General features: G+C 46.8%; 1 protein-coding gene across 3 annotated transcripts in view; it reads right to left on the bottom strand.

Annotated features, from left to right (window-relative positions):
* Positions 1 to 1190: 1190 nt before the first annotated feature.
* The window catches only part of BBS4 (Bardet-Biedl syndrome 4), a 35132-nt gene continuing 14910 nt past the window's right edge, over positions 1191 to 21412 (bottom strand). The window contains exons 3-16 of one of the 3 annotated variants that reach the window (XM_066328671.1): positions 20053 to 20132; positions 17385 to 17448; positions 16564 to 16675; positions 15951 to 16023; positions 14430 to 14483; positions 12951 to 13078; positions 11439 to 11493; positions 9993 to 10061; positions 8529 to 8681; positions 8248 to 8419; positions 7544 to 7613; positions 4701 to 4842; positions 4122 to 4329; positions 1191 to 2612 (exon numbers count right to left, since the gene is read on the bottom strand). In XM_066328671.1, the coding sequence (XP_066184768.1) occupies positions 2455 to 2612; positions 4122 to 4329; positions 4701 to 4842; positions 7544 to 7613; positions 8248 to 8419; positions 8529 to 8681; positions 9993 to 10061; positions 11439 to 11493; positions 12951 to 13078; positions 14430 to 14483; positions 15951 to 16023; positions 16564 to 16675; positions 17385 to 17448; positions 20053 to 20132 (1538 nt within the window). In that variant the 3' untranslated portion in view covers positions 1191 to 2454. Of the gene's footprint in view, positions 2613 to 4121; positions 4330 to 4700; positions 4843 to 7543; positions 7614 to 8247; positions 8420 to 8528; positions 8682 to 9992; positions 10062 to 11438; positions 11494 to 12950; positions 13079 to 14429; positions 14484 to 15950; positions 16024 to 16563; positions 16676 to 17384; positions 17449 to 20052; positions 20133 to 21412 lie in introns of those variants that run through there. The other 2 variants (XM_066328672.1, XM_066328673.1) reach the window with 2 other exon arrangements.

The following is a 21412-nucleotide window of genomic DNA, read 5'->3' as shown; positions in this document are numbered from 1 at the left end:
CATCCAGATTCAGGTGGGAGGAGGTTGTCTCAGCAAAGGAAAGGTGCAGGTCGGAAATAGCACAGGGCCATTCCCTCCTGTGCCAGGAGCTCTGTCCCCAACACATTGGGATCAGCCTGTGCTCAGCAGATCTCACAACAGCCAAGGAACACAAATGATGGCAGGAATTATCCCATAAAAATGCAAGGGGAGGCAAAGGAAAAAATACCCTGGAAACCTCCACAGTGAATTTCTCAGGAAAGCTGCCCCTTGATGCAGACTGGGTTAAACTGGGTTGAGATCTCACCTGTGTCTTCCATTAAAAACTGATCTTTTTGAGCAGTGTGGTTTTAGGGAGTGGTAAAGCTTTCCTTCTAGCAGAACTGGGTTTTCTCTTCTAGAAAAGACTTGGCAGATGGAGTACTTGTTATAACATGGGCTCTTTTTGAACACATTTATGTGTGGAGCTTATTATTTTACTAAAGTTATCCCCCATTCAGCACTGAGGCTTGTCTGTCTCTGCAGAAGAGGCTTTGCCAACTGAAACCCACTCCCCAACTGGGAAATCTAAATTCTGAACAGCTTTAAGGCCCCCACATCCACCTTGCTCAGTCACAACTAAGCAGACAAGTAGAGGAGCACAGCATGTACCCACTAATACTGCCTGTACCAGAAATCAGCATCCAGTTGTCTCAGGGACCTCAACACCACAGTTTTTGGGTTGAACACGCTGCTGGATAGACAGATCATTACTCTTGGCTGGAACAAGGTCTTGCTGCCCAGGCATTGATGTCTGAATGCCTCTGAGGTTTTTTTCCTGTGCAGAAGCCAAGATGCAAAGTACCTTGTGAGCTCTGTTTCACCCTGTTCATCACAGACCTTGCCCTAAAAAGGGGAAGAAAAGTCCTAAAGCAGATGGTTTCTGCTTCCCTCAAAATTAAGCTCATGATTCTTTTCCATTAAGGGGGAAAAAGAGGGGATTAGAATTACGGCTGCTGCCAGAAACAGGTTTTGGAACATAAGGTGTGATTTCCAAAATCCCTAAATGCCTCAGTGCAGTCCTGCTGAAGAGTCCCTTGCTTAATTCCAGCTGAAAGAGCAGTCCAGCCTCATTACCATTAGCACAAAAATGCTCTCCAGAAAGATCCCAGGAATTTACTGCATGCAAATGCCACCATCTCCATGCCCAGGGGAGGAAAGGGGACAGGACAGGAATTGCAGCTCTATTTATTATCCAACTGGAATTACATATTTAAAAACAATCCCTTAGACATGAAGCTCCCAGGAAGTAAGAAGGTGCTACTGCTTCATTTCCTAGAAGAATTGGTTCACTGTTGCATAAGCTTGTCACAAAATATATTTTTAAAATAAATACCTTCACAGTACCTCCAAGTGCTCCCTGTGTGACATTTATCCCATCAAAGCATCCTAGGACAAAAATCTACCTTGAATTAAAGTTATGGGGCTGAAGTGAAGAATTCTGAGCCCCTGCCCACTCCTGCTCTGCAATCCTCACCTCTTCTTCCCAGGAACTCTGTTAGGCTGCAGGATCTTTCAGTGTAAGAAGTCAAATGTGAATAAAAATCTCTGCACTGTTCCTGCCTGACACTCTTTCTTGTCTGGTTTGTTTCAGTTTGCCAGTGCTCTACAAAAAAAATTATGTTTAACCCCTGGCAGGAGGGAATCCTTACAGGAGTGCTGCCCTGGGGCTAACTGACACAAAACCCAAAAGCAGAAAGGGCAGCTGAGGAGAAAAAAAGCCACATTTAAGATAAGCTGTCAGTTTGAGCTGTCAGAATCCAGGGGAAAGTGGTCCTACTTTTTCAGTGTTCTCCAGGGAGCAGGAGAGCACTTCAGCTCCTGCCTGGGCTCTAAAAATGCATTAATGTCTTTCTGGATAAGAGCAACAAACCACAAAGCACAGCTGAAGGCGGGGATGTACCCAGAGCCCAGCTCATGCTGCCTCTGAGATGTTTCCATTACTAACCTTCCTCTCCTGGACTGGTAATTACAGAGGGATGCAGTCCAACAGTGCAGAACTAAAAGCAGGAAATGCATTGTCAAACAGCTGGGGAGCTTCACCAGCAAACACAGAGCCCTGAAGCTTCAGTTTTCTGGTTCTGTATGCAAAATCAGCTGCTCACCCAGTTCGGCCACTGGAAGGGTTTGATCCTCCTCACAATCCACGATCCTAAATCACTACTGCTGGCTTTTCTAAATGTCCTCCTAGAGGACTCACACCCAACCTGTGGAGAGCTGGACCCTCCAGTTATGTAGTGAGTTGTGACTGCTCTAAGAGTAGCTACACAGAAACCTCTGATAACTGCAGTGACTCCTTGGAACAAGCTAAAATCACTGATAGGAAACAACTGCACCCAGATTAACTGGCAGTGGGGAGAGGTCACCACGGGACTTTCCCAAATCCCAGGCAGCCCTAGAGAGGCTCCTGCACTGCCTGTGCTGCCCAGAGCCACCCTACTCTGCTGCCTCCTGGCTCTGGTGCTTCTCCTTCCTCTGCTCCTTGTCCCCTGTGGGTGCTGAGTTCTCCTCAGGGCTCGTTTCCGAGTCCTGCTCCTGTTCTGGTTCCAGAGGCAGGGAGGGAGGCTTTTTTGGTAGAGCTGGTGTTGCAGCACCTGGGGAAAAGAACACACTTAGTTACTCTATGGTCATGTATGTATTGTCTGTTCTTTATGTCCTTCCCAGCAGCAGAGGTGCAAAACAATCACAACTTAATAATTACCCTCAGATTCCTTCTACCTAAGAGTTTATTGACACTGAGTTATCCAGACCTTCAGTGCCTGAAGTCCTGCTCAAAGGAAGCTCAGGTACAGTTTCTCAGCTGTCAGAATTCAGTACAAATGTTGGAATTGACTCATGCTCTGGAAGGGAAAACATTTTCTAGAGCCACGAATTTCAGAACGGTTTAGGTTGAAAAGACCTTAAAGCTCACCTCATTCCACCCCCTGCTATGGACAGAGACACTTTCCACTGTCCCAGGGTGCTCCAAACTTCATCCAGCCTGGCCTTGGGCACTGCCAGGGATCCAGGGGCAGCCACAGCTGCTCTGGGCACCCTGTGCCAGGGCCTCACCACCTGACAGGGAAGTTCCACTGAAGCTGGTTTATGCCCCAACCAAAACGTTGTTTTCACTTCACAGCTTTACCAAATGAGGGGAGAGTCTCCAGGCAGCTAAAATAGCTACTTACAGAATTAAATCAGAACAGGACACAAGTTGTTTATACACTTACATTTAAGGTGCCAACTGATGTTATGAACCAGCTCCCTTCTCTGATCTACATAATAAAGTCCTTCAGGTATACCCTAAACCCTTGGTGTGTTTTATTTTTCATATTTTCTGTCTAAGTCTTCCCTGCATGGAAAGTTTATTCCATGTGTGAGAAATGGAACAGATCCTTAGGGATGCCAAAGAAAGAGGCCTGGATTACACAACCACTCTCCTGGTTCAGTCCACAGGCAACAAGACTGAGAGTGACAGAAAATCACCACAGTGAGCAACATCTCCAGTGCATTCCTCCTTGGAAGCTGAGGGGTGAGAGGAGGTCAGGCTTGGAATGGCTCAGGAGATGCCCCAGCACATACAGTGATGGGCTGAGCCTCCAAAGGCTCACACTACCTCCTGAGAAACCTCAGTCCCACTAAATCCAGCAACACCTGCAAGGATGGGCAGCTTCAGAGCAATAAAGCTGCAGTTATTGTTGTCAGAGAAATGATGAAAGTACTTTGGAAAATTGTCCATCCTTTCCCTTCTCTGCAGCAGCCTGTCTGCTCATGGCAGCTCCTGGGCTCTTCCAAAGAAAGGCAAGAAGCCTGGTTGCTGAAACCACCTCCTTTCCAGAGCAAGATCACAATTCCATGCTAATGGAATCTTGCTTGCTGTGGGTCAGACAGGATGGGAATCCCAGCCTCCCACATCCTCTCAAAAGCCGGAGAGTGAAATACACTACAGAGAGCGACTTCCTGAACTCAGGAATCTGGGAAAGTCATCACCAAATATTGCCCTCACTACTGTGTGAGGAAGTCAATCCCTTCCCAAGCACGTGCTGTAACTCTCCCAAAGGGAAGAGAGATTTCTCTTCTTCCCTCCCACGTGTCTGCTTGAAAAAACAGCAGAGGAGACATACCTGGGGGGAGCTGCATGGTTTTCCCATATCCTGCAGCAGAGGACATGGCTTGACCCAGGGCCTGGTTGGAGCCCAAAGGCTGTTGAGAGCTGGATTTCCCCGACACAGCAGCTTTCTGCTTGGATTTGGACTCTTTAGAAGGCTTGGTCCACACCAGGCTCTCCCCGACCTGCAGGGCAGCTCCCATCTTCTGGGCCATCTCCACCATCTTCTCGAGAAGCAAAAAGAGAAGAGCACTGTAAGCAGGAACACTTCAGATAATAAACTCAACAACACCATCAAAAAAAACCCAAAAAAACAGCCTACAAGAAATGATCTGTGGAGAGCTGGCTACAGCTTGGTGCTTGGGGGAAACATCTCTGCTAATTCAGTCCCTTAATGAAGAGGGAATCTTGTCTTGCTGTGTATTGATTAAACAACTGGGTTTCAAAGAGCAGAAAGGAAGCAAGCAGCTCTCAGCAGGTGCCTGCTCCACTTGGAAAATCTCATAAGCAGAATTTCTGCCTAGTAACTGGACTCAAAGTCAGACCCCCTCCTCATCTGCTGCCAGCCCTGGGGTGGCTGAGCTCAGGCACAAACCTCAGGGTCGAAGTCGGGTGCGCTGCTCTCCCTGGCGATGGTGACCTTCCTCTCCATCTCCTGATACTGCCTTAGGGCCCCCTCCTTGTCGCCCTGGTTGTAGAGCAGGACAGCGTAGTTCAGGTTGATGAGGGGGTTGCACCTGCAGCAGACACGAGGGATGCATCACACTCCCTGTGGCAAACACTTACCCTGGCTGCAATAACTGAGATGTGTCTGAACAGCAAAGCTGGACACACCTCCTTGTCTGGCACCAACAGAGGGGCTGCAGCCCAAGCCCTTGGGAACATGGCTGAGACCTTCTTTCCTGGTGACACACCCAGTGCTGGGCTCTGCAAAGGCCCCCGGTGCTGGTGACAACATAATTCCCTCCCTGACTGCCTCCCTCTTGCAACACCCAGTTCTCTACAGCTGGGGGCCATCCTGGGACCCTCCTGGTCTCCCAGCCCTGCCAGTGACAGGGGCTTTTGTCATACTGAGACAGATGAACTTTCTCTGATTCACCTCAGACTCTCCCAGTATTTCCAGTCTGCAGGAGAGCAGCTCATCATGGGACAGGCAGCACAACAGAGCCCTGCTCTTGGGTTTTATTTTATAACCTAACACAGCACAGAATCACAGAATGTGCTGTTTACATTTCATTTCCTCACCTCTTCTCTCTCCTTTCCCCAGCAAAATCACACACAACTGCAGGTACTGCTACAGGTGAACACAGGTACCTGCACACTCCTGCCTCCCTTCCTGAGTGAAGATTTCACAAGGCAGAACTGCTCCACACACTCTCACTTTCCAAATTATCCATCTCCTTCACTGGGATACATTAACCCTCTCCATGTGGCGTGGCCAGGAGAGCTAGAGGGGGTGGAGGAGCTCCGCCTGCTCACAGTTCATCGTGTGGACCCCCCAGGAGCATCCCTGCACACGGGCCAGGCAGGGATGCTCCAATGCTCCGTGTCTTGACAAGAAATTTGAGTGAGGGACTGGTGCCCTCTCCTGGAGCATGCCTGGGATAACTGGAACCATCCATGGCCCAGGCAGAGGGAACACCCTCTGGAGCAACGCAGAAGGGAAGAATCCGTGCCACTGGGCAATAAATGAAGTGTAACCTGCAGGCCCTGACTCTCCAGTCCTGGTGACTCTCCATCCCAGTGCAAAGGCGGCAACTCTCAGAAGAAATCTCACAGCATTTATAACCATGGCTTCTCCTTTAACTAGGAAACTGGAATGCTGAGCTCACCACAGAATAAACCCTCCTCCCTGTCTTTGCCAAAACACTGAGGAGATCAGACAGTCCTGGGAACAGCCAGTTTTAAAATTAATTGAACCTGATGGAGCTATTTCACTGCCTTCAAGAGCTGAGAAGCAATATGACACTCAGAGAAAAGTCAATAGCTGAACACCCACAGAAAGGACAGTTATAAACCAGAACCAGGAGCGGAACACCTTTTTCTAAAGAGTTTTCCAAGATATTTCCATTCCAGCCCTCAGCATGGCACCCAGGCCTCTACAAAAGCATTCCTGGTGAAGGAAACCAACCAAACTTCATCCCAAACAGCTCCGAACACACCAGCAAAGGAAACAGATTCAGCCACACCATAACTGGCTGAAATCCACAGTGTGTCAGCTGAACCAGCCTCACAGTCTGGATGTTCCCCTCAGCAGGCCCTGGCAGCTGGAATGCATTTTTGCTTCAATGAGGGTCTATTTTCCTAGTCAGACCATAGAGCTGGAGCATCGCCCAAGTGCCAAATATTTGGGCAAAGCTGTAGAGCCCATTTACTGCTCCTTCTCTTTGAGCAAAGCACACAAGCCCCAGACTAAGGAGTCTGAGCTGCCTTTAAGGTCCTGTCCTGCCCCACTAGACATGGAAAGCTGATTAGGAATAGAATCATGGAATGGTTTGGGTGGAAAAGGACCTTAAAGCCCATCCATAGCCACCCTGTACCATGGGCAGGGGCACCTCCCATTGTCTCAGGCTGCTCCAAGCCCTGTCCAGCCTGGCCTTGGGCAGTGCCAGGGATCCAGGGGCAGCCACAGCTGCTCTGGGCACCCTGTGCCAGGGCCTCACCACCCTCACAGGGAACAATTCATCCCTGGTATCTCATCTATCACCACCCTGTGTGTGCGCCCCCTGCAGATGGAAGTGCTCTCAGTACCACTCCGTCACTCTGGGCTCAGGAGTGCTGCTAGCTCTAAGTGTGCAAATAATCACACTTCACTGGGGAGAGAAACAAAACTAATAATAAATATGAGGTAATTTTGATTTTGTGCCTGAAATGATGACATACTCTGAGGTTCAGCTTAACATTTCTGAGACCAAGTGCTCTGATTTTCAGACACAGACTGCAAACATAGATGTTCTTAATGAGGGAGTTATAAAGCCATTTTACTTGCTTTATACAAACTTCTTGAACATTCTCCCAGTTAAAATCTTCCCTCTGCCCAATTCAGAACAGGCTCTACCCCAGGCATCTCTCTGCTCTGCACTCTGCTCAAACTTTGGGTTAAAAAATATGTTTTCTTCTATTCAATCTGCTCCACTGTGTATAAATACTCACCAAAAAGAGGGCTAGCATCCAAAGTCATCACCACTGACTCACTAACCAAATAGCAAAACAAGAAACAGCTCTGTGTTGCTCTGAAATAAAATCCTCTCTCATTTTTCAGAGCTGACTTGAATTAAAAAAAAATAAAAATTACACTGTCACTTTGCACAGCAACAAGAATAAAAGGATTTCCCTACTACAAACCATTTAGGGTCAGGGTAGAGTGAGAGGGAATGGAAATGAGGAGCAGGGAGGCAAAGCAAGACCCAACAAGTGACAGCTCTGACAAAGACTTACTTGTCCAAGGCCACAGCTTGTTCATAGGAACATCTGGCATTCTCGATGTCTTCAAGGTTGGTCAGAGCAACTGCACCAAAGCAAAAAAGCAAAGCATACACACAGGAGATGTTTCACAAGCAGCTGATTTTTAGGACAATTCTGAATGCCATAAAATAGGTGTCAGCAGGGTTGTCTGGACTGCTGCCAGGATTAACCCTACTGAAGGGAATGGACTGGGTTGGAAGTGACCTTACAGCTCATCCAGTCTCAGCCCTGCAATGGACAGGGACATTTCCACCAGCCCAGGTTGTTTCAGGTCCTGCCCAACCTGGCCTTGGATACTTCCATGGATGCACAGCTTCTCTGGACACTCTGTGCCAGGGTCTCCCCACCCTCACAGGGAAGGATTTCTTCCCAATATCCCATCTAACCCTACGATGTCACTTCTGACACGTTTATCTCATTTCATCCCAAAAATATCCAGTGCTGGAAACCCATGTCCACTGCTTAGACAACCCAACCCCAGTCTCACATGTGTCAAGTCTTTTCCAATGTTTAATCAGGCTCTACCTGCAGTTTTCCCTTCTATTTCCCCAGAGAGAAGAGACTGGGCTCCTCAGTAAAGCCTTTATGCCATGTTTCTTTACTCCATCCCACAGCTCCTGTCTGTGCTGTGGCATTCTCAGGAGGATGCACAGGGAGCTGCAGGCAGCAGCCCATACCTGCCAGGAGCATGTAGAGCTCTGCCATCTTGGGCTGGAAGTTGATGGCAGCACTGAGGAAGTGGAAGGCTGAGGCATATTGCTGCATGGTGAGGTGCACTAAGCCCAGGTTGTACAGAATCTTCCAGTCAAAGGGAGCCAGGTAGTTTGCCCTCTTCAGGCAGCTGACAGCCTTGGAAAACAAGGGATAAATGTGCTAGAACAGCCTCAACACGACAGGAATCTTGTGCTTGCATGAAATTGGATGCAGATGGGAGAAAAAATGGAAACAGGATACTTACTGCCACATATTTCTTCTTCCCAAAGAAGCACATGCCAATGTTGTTCCAGAGAGGAGGGCTCTCAGGAACACTGCTGGCCACCACCTTGTACTTGGACAGGGCGACATCGAAATCCCCGTGGGCCTGCATCATGCTGCCAGCAGCCAGAGTGGCCTGGGGACAAGACAACAGGGACCCACTGACAGCCCTGCCTGCTCAGACACAGCCAGAACATGAGAGGACAAAATGATTGAGCTAAAACCTTCTCAGGAACGACCATTTCACTCCTAAGGACTGCCAAGACCAACAGTGGGAGCAGATGGGGATTCTGGAATCTCCCACCACAGAGCAGAACACAGGGTGAAGAACAAACCTGAGTCTGTTTCTTCCTGCACTATTTTAGTAATTGTCTCAGAAATGAGTTTGCCCAGAGAAGCTGTGGCTGCCCCATTCCTGAAGTGTCCCAGGCCATGCTGATGGGGCTTGGAGCACCCTGGGGTAGTGGAAAGTGTCCCTGCACATGGCAGGGGATGGAACAGGATGGGCTGTAAGGTCCCTTTCACATCAAATCATTCTGTCAGTCTGTGATTCCATAAGTATTACAACATGACATTGCAAATGTTTAGGGTATTTTTTGGGGTGACAGAAGTACTTCTTAGAGTTTCAGGCTCTGAAAAGATCTGTGCACTAACAGATTCTTTTTACAACCAAGCACAGATAGAAATAGTTCTGGTGCAAATTAAACAGGGAGTAAAATGTACTCAAGCAAGACATACAGCAAAGCTCTTCTAGTTTACACTGACTGGCTGATACTGCAAATTAATGAGAATATGCATGGGGAAAAAAAAGGAAGTGAGTACAACACACTATATATAAACCACACTAGTTAAGTCCTTTTTAAGATTTCACAGTGACAAGTAAATTCATAAGTGTAAAGGTGTTTTCACAACAACTCATGTTTGTCAACCACACATTTCAGTGCTCTGCATCGCTAACAGGGGAAAAAAGGAGAGAAATGAAGTAACAGCCCTAAAAAGGGAAGCAGTTCCACACCAAGCTCAGCTTTCCAGGCCGGAGCCAAGGAAATCTACATAGCAGCTGGAAGCACAGGGTATCAGCAGATGGGAGAATAATAAAATGCAGTATCACTGGGATCACAAGGGACCTGGCACAGTTCTTCTGGGGTTTTTAAAATCCAGAAGATCTTCCTTCCAAAGTAAATTCCACCTGGCTTTGGTGCAACTTCAGATTAAAAACCAAAGGGATCAACTTAACATCCCATATTCTGCCTCCTTCCCTTTCCCTACCTCCATACACATCCAACTCCCTACCCAGGGAAACATCCCAGAAATGTAAGCCACAAAAAGCTCTCTGAGCAGGATCTTTTCCAGCCCCAGATGCAGATGGCAGAGCTCTGACAGTGGAATTAGCTTTAGGAGGTGTCCCCTCACGGTTCAGCTGGTTCATTTCCACTCCTCACCATACCTTGTAGTTGCCTGGGTCATAGGTCAGCACGTTTCCAAGGTGCTCAAAAGCCTTCTGGTAATCCCCAGTCTGGGAAAAGAAGTACATAAGCATCAGAAATTCAGGAATAAGGGCAGCTAAGGGTTCGTGGGCACCAGAATTTCTGGGTCAGTTATACAGGCAGAAAAATGAGTTTCACAGTGCGCCCATTACACACACGTGTTCCTGATTGATAATGCACAGAACAGATTGTAAGAATTTGATTTGACTGGATTCACTGTTCTGACCCAACCACAAATGAGCTCTGGGTTCACAGGTCTCTGCTCCTTTCTCTGTCCCAGAAAACAGGCTACAAACTGCTCCTCTGCACATCCCCAATTCCCTCACCACAAATTCCTCACTCCCCAGGGTTTTCCTCTTCAAGTGACTTCCCTTCCCTTGTCTTCTCATGGTCTGCAGGTGTTAGTAGGCATCACTGTGGCCATATATGAGCATGCGAGAGCTTGGAATCACTTAAATCCTGTAGATTTGGACCAGATAAGCTCTGAGGTCCCTTCCAAGTCATCCTGTGATTCTGTGGTTTCAACTGAATTCACCTAAAGCTCATCTCATTCCACTTCCACCTTCCACTGTCCCAGGCTGCTCCATGCCCTGTTCAATCTGGCCTTGGGCACTTCCAGGAATCCAGGGGCACCCTGTGCCAGGGCCTGCCCACCGTCACAGGGAACAATTCCTTTCCAACAACCCATTTAACTCTGCCCTCTGGCAGTAGGAAACTGTTCTCCCTTGTCCTGTCCCTCCATCCCTTGTCCCCAGCCCCTCTCCAGCTCTCCTGGAGCCCCTTCAGGCCCTGCCAGGGGCTCTGAGGTGTCCCTGGAGCCTTCTCCTCTCCAGGTGACACCCCCAGCTCTCCCAGCCTGGCTCCAGAGCAGAGGGGCTCCAGCCCTCGGAGCAGCTCTGGGGGTTCTTCCTCCTTTCAGGCACTACTGCCTATTCTTTTTTTGCTTGTTCACTCTTTGTGAAGCCAGCTTCTGGAATAATCCAGCCCTTCCCATCCATTTCACAGACACAAGGATAAGCACACCTTTGTTATTTAAATTGATTCTGATTTTCCTTTATGGTGCATTAACACTCACGATTTCATGGCTGCTTTTTCAGGATAACTTGCAAGACTTCTGCTGCAGAAACAAGGTAATGACTAGTCATGTTTTGTTATACTTGGAGGATTTATAACAGAGTTAGGGCGGTTGCCAAACAGAATTCCTGCTCTGGCTCTGGTCCAGGGAATCAGCTTGCTTTTAGCAGCAGTGAGGAGATACAGAAAAGCAAGTTCTGTCCTGTTAAATTCAGTCTGTAGAGAAGCATGTGCAAGCAACGGGAAGGTGGATGGAAATTAACTCTATAAAAAATCCAACATGGTTATATTGAAAATAATTAAGTTTTTATAACAGTAACAGCATTCAGTACCTGCAGGTACAGTAGGCCCAGGGCTGTGAGGAGGTCTGTGTTTTCTGGAGAAAACCTGGAACACAAAGCCAAAGGGCTGGGTTTGCTTTTCAGCCTTCTAGAACAGGGTAAAAATAGAACATGGAATTCTGATGCTACATTACTGTTGTATCAATGCAGGAAATTGAACTGTTGTTATTAAAAACAAATATTAGAACAACTACCATCATGGAGACTTCCTCTGAATAACATCACAACTCAGCTTCCCAAATATCATCTGGGAAAGGTGGAAAGGCACAAGGCTCTGTGAAACAGATCTGAACACATAATAAGATAATGTGGTTTTGTTAAGCTTCAAAGTGAGTCTGAATCAGTGACCTGGAAATACAAAATGGGATTTTCTATCATCTCTCATAAACTACCCTTTAAATCCATCCAGCCTAAGCCTCTTGGGCCATGTAGGACAGACAATTTCTCAGCATTCCAGATGGATCCCACACACTCCTCATCAAAATTTTAGTTCACCTTATAAAAAGATTACAAATAAATAGGAAGAAAACCACAACAAAAAAGGACAAAGCAGAGAGAGACACAATTTGTGGTCTCACTCACCTCAACTGGAGTCAGTTTTTAATTTCCTATCAAGACTGAAAACAATCTGATCTGCACAGTCAGAGAACTTCACCCAGAACAAAACCCCCTGTGCCTGGTGGAATATAAACATGGAATAACAGCCCATCCTGGAGCTGGAAACAGCAAGAAAAATGTAATAGACAGATGAGAAAAAAAACCCTCAAGAATAAACAGGAATGAAGAAGAAAGGAGGGCAGGGGAGCACCAGGATAAGAATATAAACCCGGTAAGATGCTTAGCAAGGATTATTTACGTAATAAACATTCTAGATTAGTCCAAATGTCTGCCCAGCCCCACCCACCATCAGAGCAGTGAGGACAGACATGTAAGGAAACATAACATCCACATGCCTGTGGCTCCCAACACACTCCTGATTTTCTCTCTTGTGTTGGCCTCCATGGCAAAGCCACATTTGAAAGCACTGGCAATGCTTGGGAATGCCCTAAAACAAGGATAGGTGGGCACTAAGGAGCAGTAATGGGGTGGGAGAAACCCCCTGTGCACCAGCACATCTGCCTCAGCCACAAACTGCTCTGAGGGAAAGCAGCAAGTGACACCCAGCCAGGGATTTTGGATGGACAGTCAGGGTTACATTGTTTTGGGAGATAAACCTTTTGAGACGGATGAAGTCAGTTTTGGATCACTTTGCTCCCAGGCATCTCCATGCATTTGTTATTCCACTTTTTTTCTGGCAGCCCTTCCAGCAGCTCCCTTCTTCCCTGCCACATTGTCAGCAGGAAGAGAGACAGCTGAAGTGCTTGGAAGTGCCAGCTTTGCTCAGAGCCCCCATAATTACCATTAGCTTTTTAATCATGGCCTCAATTCAGATCTGGGACACCAATCAATTTTCTCCTGGCATAGGATGGGAATGGGCAGATGGAAAAATGGGATATTTCTTACTCTACAGCTTTCTTATATACTTCAATGGCTTTATCCACGTCCCCCTCCAAGAGATGAATTTTGCCCAGCATCATGTAGGTCAGATCGTGTCTGTTGAGCTCCAGGGCATTGTTGAGCTGGTCTTGTGCCTAAAAACACAACAACAGAGAATTAAAAAAAAAATTATTACAGAGCCCTCAGCAAAGCAACATGAGTAATCCCCAACAGCCAGGGAAAAAGGACAGCCAACAAACATCCCCTGCACCTGGAGAACACAAACCCCAGCCCAGCTAATCCTTGGAACAAGCTCTGCACCAGCAGCCACCTGCTTTTAGAGGCAGTAAAAGGCAAAACCTTCAAGCCAAGCAAGAGGCAATGGCCTCCCAAGGAGGAGATGTGCATGTTTGTTTGGCTTGAGGGACGCTATGGATTTGTTGGGTGAACTGATACTTTGCAGTTTATTCCTCTTTAAAATGCTTATTCCAGCAGAGAGGAAGTGAAAATGTCAGTGGAGGTGTGAGCAGGTCCCAGTTTGGAAGGTGTTAGTGCAGACAACAAATCTCAAGTGTGAACCCACACCCCAGAGGCTGTTTTTTCACAGGGATGCCTTGAACAGGGAGCACAGCTGGGGTCTGCTGCAAGGGCCACAACACCCCACCAGCAAGAGCAGCAGGGAGGAGCTGTGCCAAACTGGGAACAAAAAGGGCCTAAATTCTGTTTTTTCCCTTAGAGTAGCTGGATCAGAGACAGCTCAGTGTTCATCACCAGCATTCAGGGGATGGTTAAGTGAGGAACTGGGAATGGCATGCTCAGACCTGGGAATAAAACTGCATTTCAACCTCCAAAACTCCTTTACTAATTCCAGGTTTAGCTCAAAAGGAGCTTCAGACACAGGAACAAAACCTTCCCACAGAGGAAAAAACGATGTGCTGCACCTCCAGCAAGCAACCCTGTAACTCTTTCCCTCTGAATCCTGCCGGACCCACGGAGCTGAGGTTTCCTTCAGGAACTCTCTGCATGAGGTGCAGCAGTTTGAGCTGGGGAAATGGTTTTGGGGTTTTACCATCACCCTTCTCTCGCTTCGAGGATGGACCTGGACTGCTGCTCCTACAAAGCCAGCAGTGTTCTTGGGTCTGGTATTAAAGGGCTCAGATACAGAAACAGCTCTTATTGGAGCACAGCCCATTTTCTGTCTAGTTTGAGGTTTCTCAAACATTCCCTTTCAAACCAGAAATGTTCTCTGAAAAATCTTAGATTTCAGAAAAAGCCTCTGGCCCTGCCTCAGGCTGATCTCCGTTTATACAACCCCACTGACTTGCAGCTGACTCAAAGTAATTCAACACACAAATGGAAACAGAGACAGCTCACAAACCTCTGCTTCCAGAAGCAAAACACTGAAGCAAAAAACTTTCTTGATACCTCTTGCTGCAAATGATCCATTTCAAGCTACCAAAGCCAGTAAAATTTCTGGGATGCTTCTTTGCTTCCCTCTGACATTACCTTGTTGAAGTGTTTCAGGTACATGTAGCACACACCCAAGTTGTGGCTGATCTCCTGTATGAGAAAAACAAAGCAATCAAACAAAAAAATCAGCACAAGGCATGAAATAAAATTTGACAACACTGACCCAGAGCAGGAGATGCCTGTGATTTCCCATACCCTTCTTGCTTTGTAGAGCAAGTAAACCCAGAAATTCCAGTTACTTCAGGCACCTACAGAAGTGGGGTTGTACACCAAACATTACAGTCCACTGAGACAAAAACCACAGAAATTACAAATCTGTTTTGAGAGATCAGACATATTCTCCTCAGAAAACAAGGTGCACAGATTGGTTTCTTCATTGTGGTGTCACTCTCTAAAACTTGCTGCCCTCACGGGTGACTCAGTCTGGCTGTACATCAGTAGGATATGCACAGTGTCCAACCCAGCTGGACAAAACTGGAAGATGTGCCACATTTTCCAAAACACAACTTGAGCACTGGATATCCCTCTGGCATCCTAAACAATTCTGCACAGGGTAGGAAGATCCCTTAGGGATCCTAAATTCTCTGGTGACACTGGAGGGAGCATCTGTGCCCCTAATTCCTCACCCAGAGTTTAACACACAAGGCACCTTCCCCACACCAGCACATGCCTGAAAAGCAAGGTCCTCCCAATTCCTTATTTTATTCTGGTGAGCATTTCACTGATTCATCAGCTTAGACAGCCTTGACCTTTCACAGGAAACTCTCTTACTTCCCCATCAACCTGTTTTCCTCCACGCAGCCTCTCCAGCTGTGCAGAACTGAATCAGTGACTCCATGCTGCTGCAGATTGTAGAATTGTAGAGGGAAGAGCACAGCCTGATTCTGCTTCCAGTGCTGAGCCAGGAATGGGGAATAACTAATCAAAATACCCACTGGCATCTGCCTGCTGGGTTGTAAATAGGGTTACAAGCATGCCAAGCACTGGAAATGCAGGTGGAAAAAAGACTTGTGATACAAAAGGTTTCTGAGTTGTCTGGCACAGGGTAATTTGAATAACACCAAAGATAGCCTCGTATCCTGAATTTGAGATGTACTGAGAAACAAAGGAATGAGCTGACATACTGCAAGCCTACTTTAGAAACACTTCTGCAGTCAAAACAGGCACCTGCAGAAGGCTGCAAGGCACGGCCTCTCCCTCACCCACTGTCACACCTTTCTCTTTGCAGTGTTCTTTCTCTCTCTTTGTCTTTTTATACAGAAGAGCTAATTTAATCACTGCTCCCATATTTTGCATTACAAAAGCTTTCTCAATTACTCAAGCAAGTTTTAATAACCAAGGTCTCCAAACTCTTTCCATACTTCCCTTAAAGTACAGATGTGGTTACATTAAAACCGATCCTTGGCAAAATTCCAGAACGTTGCTCCATCCTCTGTGCCCCAAGGCAGGGATTTGCCCCAGGGTGTGTGATTTGGCCCCTGTGATGCAGATCAGGCTCACCTTGGCTTGGGACAAGTCTGCAGCTTTACAAGGATCTGCAAGTCCCTGAACACTCACCCAGTCCTTCTCATCGAGTTTTGCTGCTTCATTGTACACTTCGATGGCTGCCTTATGCTTCCCCAGGAGAAACCTGCAAAAGGATTGCAATTCTTAGTCTTTCCTGTTTTCAGACCCTGCTGTGCAGCCACTATCACCTTTGCCAGTGAGAAATGATCCTATTTGCTGCATCTCCAGAGATCTGCAGGGGAAGTTTACAATCTCAGCACTGCTCCCTCTCAGGACCAAGGCCATCCATCCTGGGGATGTAAGGAACAAATGCCCAGGCTCTGCAGCCTGCTTTTGTCTCCAAGGAAAGACACAAGTGCCCTAACACAACACTCAGCAACAGAAAAGGGTCTGAAAAGCAAGTCTGCCCAGCTCAGGGCAGCACCTGTAGCTCAGGACCTTGAAATTCAGTATCACCTTTCTGCCTGAAGGCCAAAGAAAAAGAAAACACAGCAGCCAGGCAGATAACAGATTCTGCTTAAAGAACAACCCACACTTCTGGAAGCCAAGCCAAGTGTTGATAAGAAGGAAACACGTCTGGAATTAAGCAGCCCAAGAGAAAAACAGAGCATGGAAGGTCCTGGGTGGCACATCCAAGAGAAACAACAAATAAAACACCACTCACAGGGATCGGGCCACCTGCTTGAGGTTGTCAGCGCTTCGAGGGTTCAGAATGGAACATGTCTGGAAAAGTTCAAGAGATTCTTGAATTTTCCCCTCCAAGCGAAATATCAAAGCTGTAAGACAACATACAGCAGGTAAATGAATTCATTCTCAGCAGGAAAAATGTAAGGAAAGAAGGGAGAGTACAGATATATCACATCAATGCTCCTCTGGTGTTTCCTCCTCCGGCAGCACCAGCAGTTTGTGTCTGAGGGCAGGACTCTGTGTGCCTGGAGAAATTGGGGGGTCAGAACAAAAGCTTGTGGCTTTAAACCTTGGGCAGTTGCTTGTATAGATACAATCTGGATTTCTCCCCTCCCCAGCCTCCCCAGGCTGCAGTATGGCTCTGCCAGTAAATCTCCACTGACCCCCATCATGGCACTTGGAATTGGAACGCCACATTTTGGAAGACATTTTTAAGGGGCAGAGGGCAGGGCAGGAATAGGAATACCATCCTTAGAGCAAGGGGTGAGACAATGGTCACTTGGGGTGGGTAATGAACAGGAAACATGCATCTGTAACAGAGTCAAACATGCACCATCACACTGAAGGTCAGGAGCCCATAGCCCAAAGAAGAACTGATGACAAATACGGAGAAAACAGGACATTTAATCTGCCCATTTTATGTGAAAATCCCAAACTTCAAAACAAAATGGAGGAAGCAGATTGAAAAAATGCATTTTTGACATAACAATTCTATGTTTCCCTCACCTATCCCCTGCATTGTTCTCTGTATCTCAAATCAGGGGTGACCTGCTTCAGCAAAAAGATTTTCAGACATACCTTGAACATAGACAGCATATTCACAGAGCCCTTGGGACTCCTGGAGCTGCTCTTTGATGACAGCCTGGAAGGACAAAATTGTAAACTCACATCATTTTAACAAAGCTGATTCCAGAGATTTGGTTCCAGTCACTAAAACCACAACCCCACCTCTGACAAGGGCACTGGACTATGACTGGGACAACCACACAGTGCACAGGACAGAGCTCTGTGCCAGGAACACTGTGGCCCTTTTAGTATTCCTCTGCTCATTCCTATTCCCAAAGATAATTAGATACTATCTGTGGAAGGAGGCATCTCTGAAAGCATTCTCTGCTGATAAGGGTATCTACTCCAGGCCCTTTGTGAAGAATAAATTGAACTGGAGCAACTGCAGCTGAGTCAATGAAAGCCAAAAGAACAAACAAGGAGTGAAGAGTAAAAAAAGCCCAATGAAAATGTAAATTCTTGCTGGCTGCATCCAAGGCAGCTCCCAGTTTGGGGTGGGGTGGCTGCAGCTTGGATACATTCCATAGTCACAACTGGTCCCACCTTTGGGAGGATGAACACTCTGGTCAGGAATCAAGAGCATAATTTCTGCTCTGAGACTCCTCTTTTGGGCACAAGTAGAAGAGATACAGGGGGGTAAGAATAATTTCTGGGTGAGCACTGAGCTGGTACTCATCTGGCATTTCAGATGTGTATGGTCAGTACCAGCATCCCCTGCCTCCAGGAGGAACAGAAGTGAAGGACCTGAAAACTGAACCTCAAGTACAGCACATGGAGGAAAACTGTTACTGAGAAAGTTATTTTTGAGAAGGTATTAATTGAGAAGCTACTATTGAGAAGGAGGAAAGTTCTTACTGATAATCCTCACTCATAAAGAGAGGGAGGAAAAGGAAGAAGAGGCCTGAGCTGCTCTTCCCTCACCTGCACCTGCTGATTTATCTATGTAACTCCTAACAAAGTGCAGAGCCTATAAAACATTGTACTCAGAAATAACCAACATCCCCTCAATTCGGATACTCTGGATTGTTCCATCTACACAAGCCCAGATTCTCAGAGCAAGAGAGGGCAATAGAGAGCTATCTTTTAGAGAAATCTGATTAATTCTATAAACCCTAAAAAAGTCCCACAGCAAAAGGCTCTCAGCTGAGGAATATGATCTCTAATCCTAGATTTCAACCCCCCCAAGTTTATTTAAGGTGCTGATGACAGAATTTAGACACAACTGGCAGGAGACCAACCAGTCTCTGCCATCCCAGGGGATGCTGCAGCTGCAGGCTCTCAGGGATGTCTGCCTGGCACCTTGCTCAAGTGGCACTGAAAGGGTCAAAATCACTTTAATGCCTTCACTTTGGGGGGCTGATGTCAGTAAACAAACAGCTTTTAGTGGCTTTTTAATTCATTGAAAACTATGGGAGATTTTTAAACTGTGATAGAGAGGGAGCATTTCAAAACACTGAGCAGGAAAGACCAAAATTAATTACCACGACAGGTCACTTGTTTCTTATTGAGACTAAATGAATAGATTTTAACAATGTCCAAACTGTCCTGGAATCTTCCAGTTTTACTGCAAAAACACTGTTTTGTGAGCTCTGAGGAAAAGCAAAGCTGGCCTGCCAAGCAGAGGAGTATTTATTAGCTGTCTTCTCTCTATTTTCCCCTGCTATTTCCTTGCTTCCATGACTGATGAAGACATGGAGATGTCAGTGCTGCCCTTGTTATTTTCTCTGGTTTCCTGAGCTGCACATATTTTTCTTTTCTGTATTCTGTGATTCCACATCCCATCACAGAAACAATCATCACACAGACTCACACCAAGAAACTCCAATCAGACAACAAAAAAGGGAAACAATTTTCTGTTTTGAGGGCTACTCCAACTTGGGTTTCTATCTATGCCAACCAAGATCTGAGAGGAAATTATTATAATGATACAACTCCCTGGCTCTGTTAATTAAGAGCTAAATTAAATTCCTCCAGCCTGCCCATTTCCTAAGCACCCCCAGGACTGCTCCAGCAGAGGCAAGTCCTGACCAACCTTGTGTTTCAGAAGCCAAAAATCTTTTCAGATCTTTGCTGCACATGCCAGAATCAGAATGGCAACTCTTGTCCCCTTCTCCTGCCCATGGCTGCATCACCTTCTTGTGTTCATTTTATCCAGAAAACACACTGTTAAATAATAATTTGCCATTTCCTTACCATTATAATCCCAAACAACCAGTTCCAAACTACTCACCAAGCCCAAGATGAATGATGCCATGGATCATGTGTAAAATGAAAGAATTTTGCTCAAGAGTAACCAGGATGTTTTTTATTTACACTTGGTAGCAATGTTCCCTTCAACTGAAGTGTTTTCACAGTGTCTCTGTAGTACCATTGAGAAACCTGCACAGTGGAACTGTGTTATTATCAGCTTGGAAAACCCTATCCATCACTTGGAACAAGAGGTTTGCAGTTTTTTCCACTTTTCCCCTCCCAGTGACATCCTGAGCTCACAGACTGCTCCAGAGAGCTGCACCCTGGGATCCTGAAAGTAGCCAAGGATTGGAGAACACTGAAGTCACCTTACTTGTGCTACCCTTATTCCAAAAGAAGTCAGGGAAGATGGTGGTTTGGAAATTGTCAGGAAAACTGTTTTTTCACAACATCAGTAGAATAATTCCCACATTCTGGAGGCAGCTCTTACCTTACACTCCTCGTAGTCTCTGCGGACATAGAGCAGATAAATCAGCCAGTTCTTCCTCTCTAGGATTGGCAGCTCCGGTGCTGGACATGGAAAATATTCACAGAGCACAAGGAATCAGACTGAGCAGCAGAGAATCTGGGAGAGATATTCCCAACCACCTGCACAAGGCAAGCAATTCAAGAATTGCAATTGCAATTAATGATTTGACTTGAAGGCTTAGAGTGTATACTTTTAACCAGGGTCTGGTTTTATTCTCCTTCTCAGACCTGTGGATAAAACACCTTGTTCAGGATAGACACTAAATAAAAGCTCTAAGCAGAAAATTTCCACCTGGTCTGCTGGAAGGTGTCCCTGCCCATGGCAGGGATTTGGAACAAGATGGGTCTTAAGGTCCCTTCCAACTCAAACCAGTCTGGGATTCTAAAAGACTTTGAGGCATTGGCTCCTCCTGGAGCAGATCCTGGAGGAAACAGCTCCACACACACATTTTAATTCAACGCCAACACTGGTTGGAGGAATTGGATCTTTTCAAATACACAAGAAGCAGCTTGGAGGAAACAAGCTGGATTTACATTTTGAATCTAGGGCAAGAGAATTGAAGGTCTTTAAGATAAATTTCTGGGACTGAATGAGCAGGAGGGAGATGGGAGAGATGGGGTCTGGAGGTGTGAATAATTTAAAGAGGTGAAACCTAGTTCTTTGCGACTGTGAAGGGACTATGAAACATCACAGGTCTGAGAGACTGCAAAGCTACTGCAGAAAAACATTTGATGCAGTGGAGGAGGAAGCCTGGTGCTCCAGCATTTCAATGGTGCGGAGCTCGCAGCAGTAATTATGGCAAATCACGGATGGATGTTGCTTAGCGATATCCACGTCGGGTTTACAAGTTGAACACGCTGCTGTGCATTTCATTAAGGCTGGGAATGTATTGCCTGGAACTGGAGTCTCCATTCTGAGGGGTAACCATAGCAACTGGCCCAAAAGCTCCGTGTTTGCAAGTCAATATTGTGACACGAGCGCAGAGGCAAAGGCAGGCGAGGGCTGGGGCAGAGCTGGGGGGACACAGCACAGGGAGCCCTTCTCCAGCCCCCTGGAGCACAGCACGGGTTTGGGGCTGGCTCAGCTCCAGCAGCACAGAGCAGAAGGTGAGACTGGGGAGCCCCTGCGCCCCTCTGCCATCAGAGGTGAGGAAGAAGGAACCCTGCAGAGGGAAGGGCTGGATCAGCTGCCAAGTGTAATTACCTTTTGGAATGGCTGAGCTTTGATCACCTCTGAAGCACACCAGGCTCTCCCCCACAACCCACATCAAGTCCAGGTTCACTGAGAGCTCCTAAACCCAACATCCTTCAGTTGTTGAATT

Source organism: Sylvia atricapilla, chromosome 13 (genome assembly GCF_009819655.1).
Source record: "Sylvia atricapilla isolate bSylAtr1 chromosome 13, bSylAtr1.pri, whole genome shotgun sequence".
Taxonomy (NCBI): Eukaryota; Metazoa; Chordata; class Aves; order Passeriformes; family Sylviidae; genus Sylvia; species Sylvia atricapilla.
The sequence above is the reverse complement of the archived record's forward strand: the minus strand, read 5'-3'. Positions and strand labels throughout refer to the sequence as shown.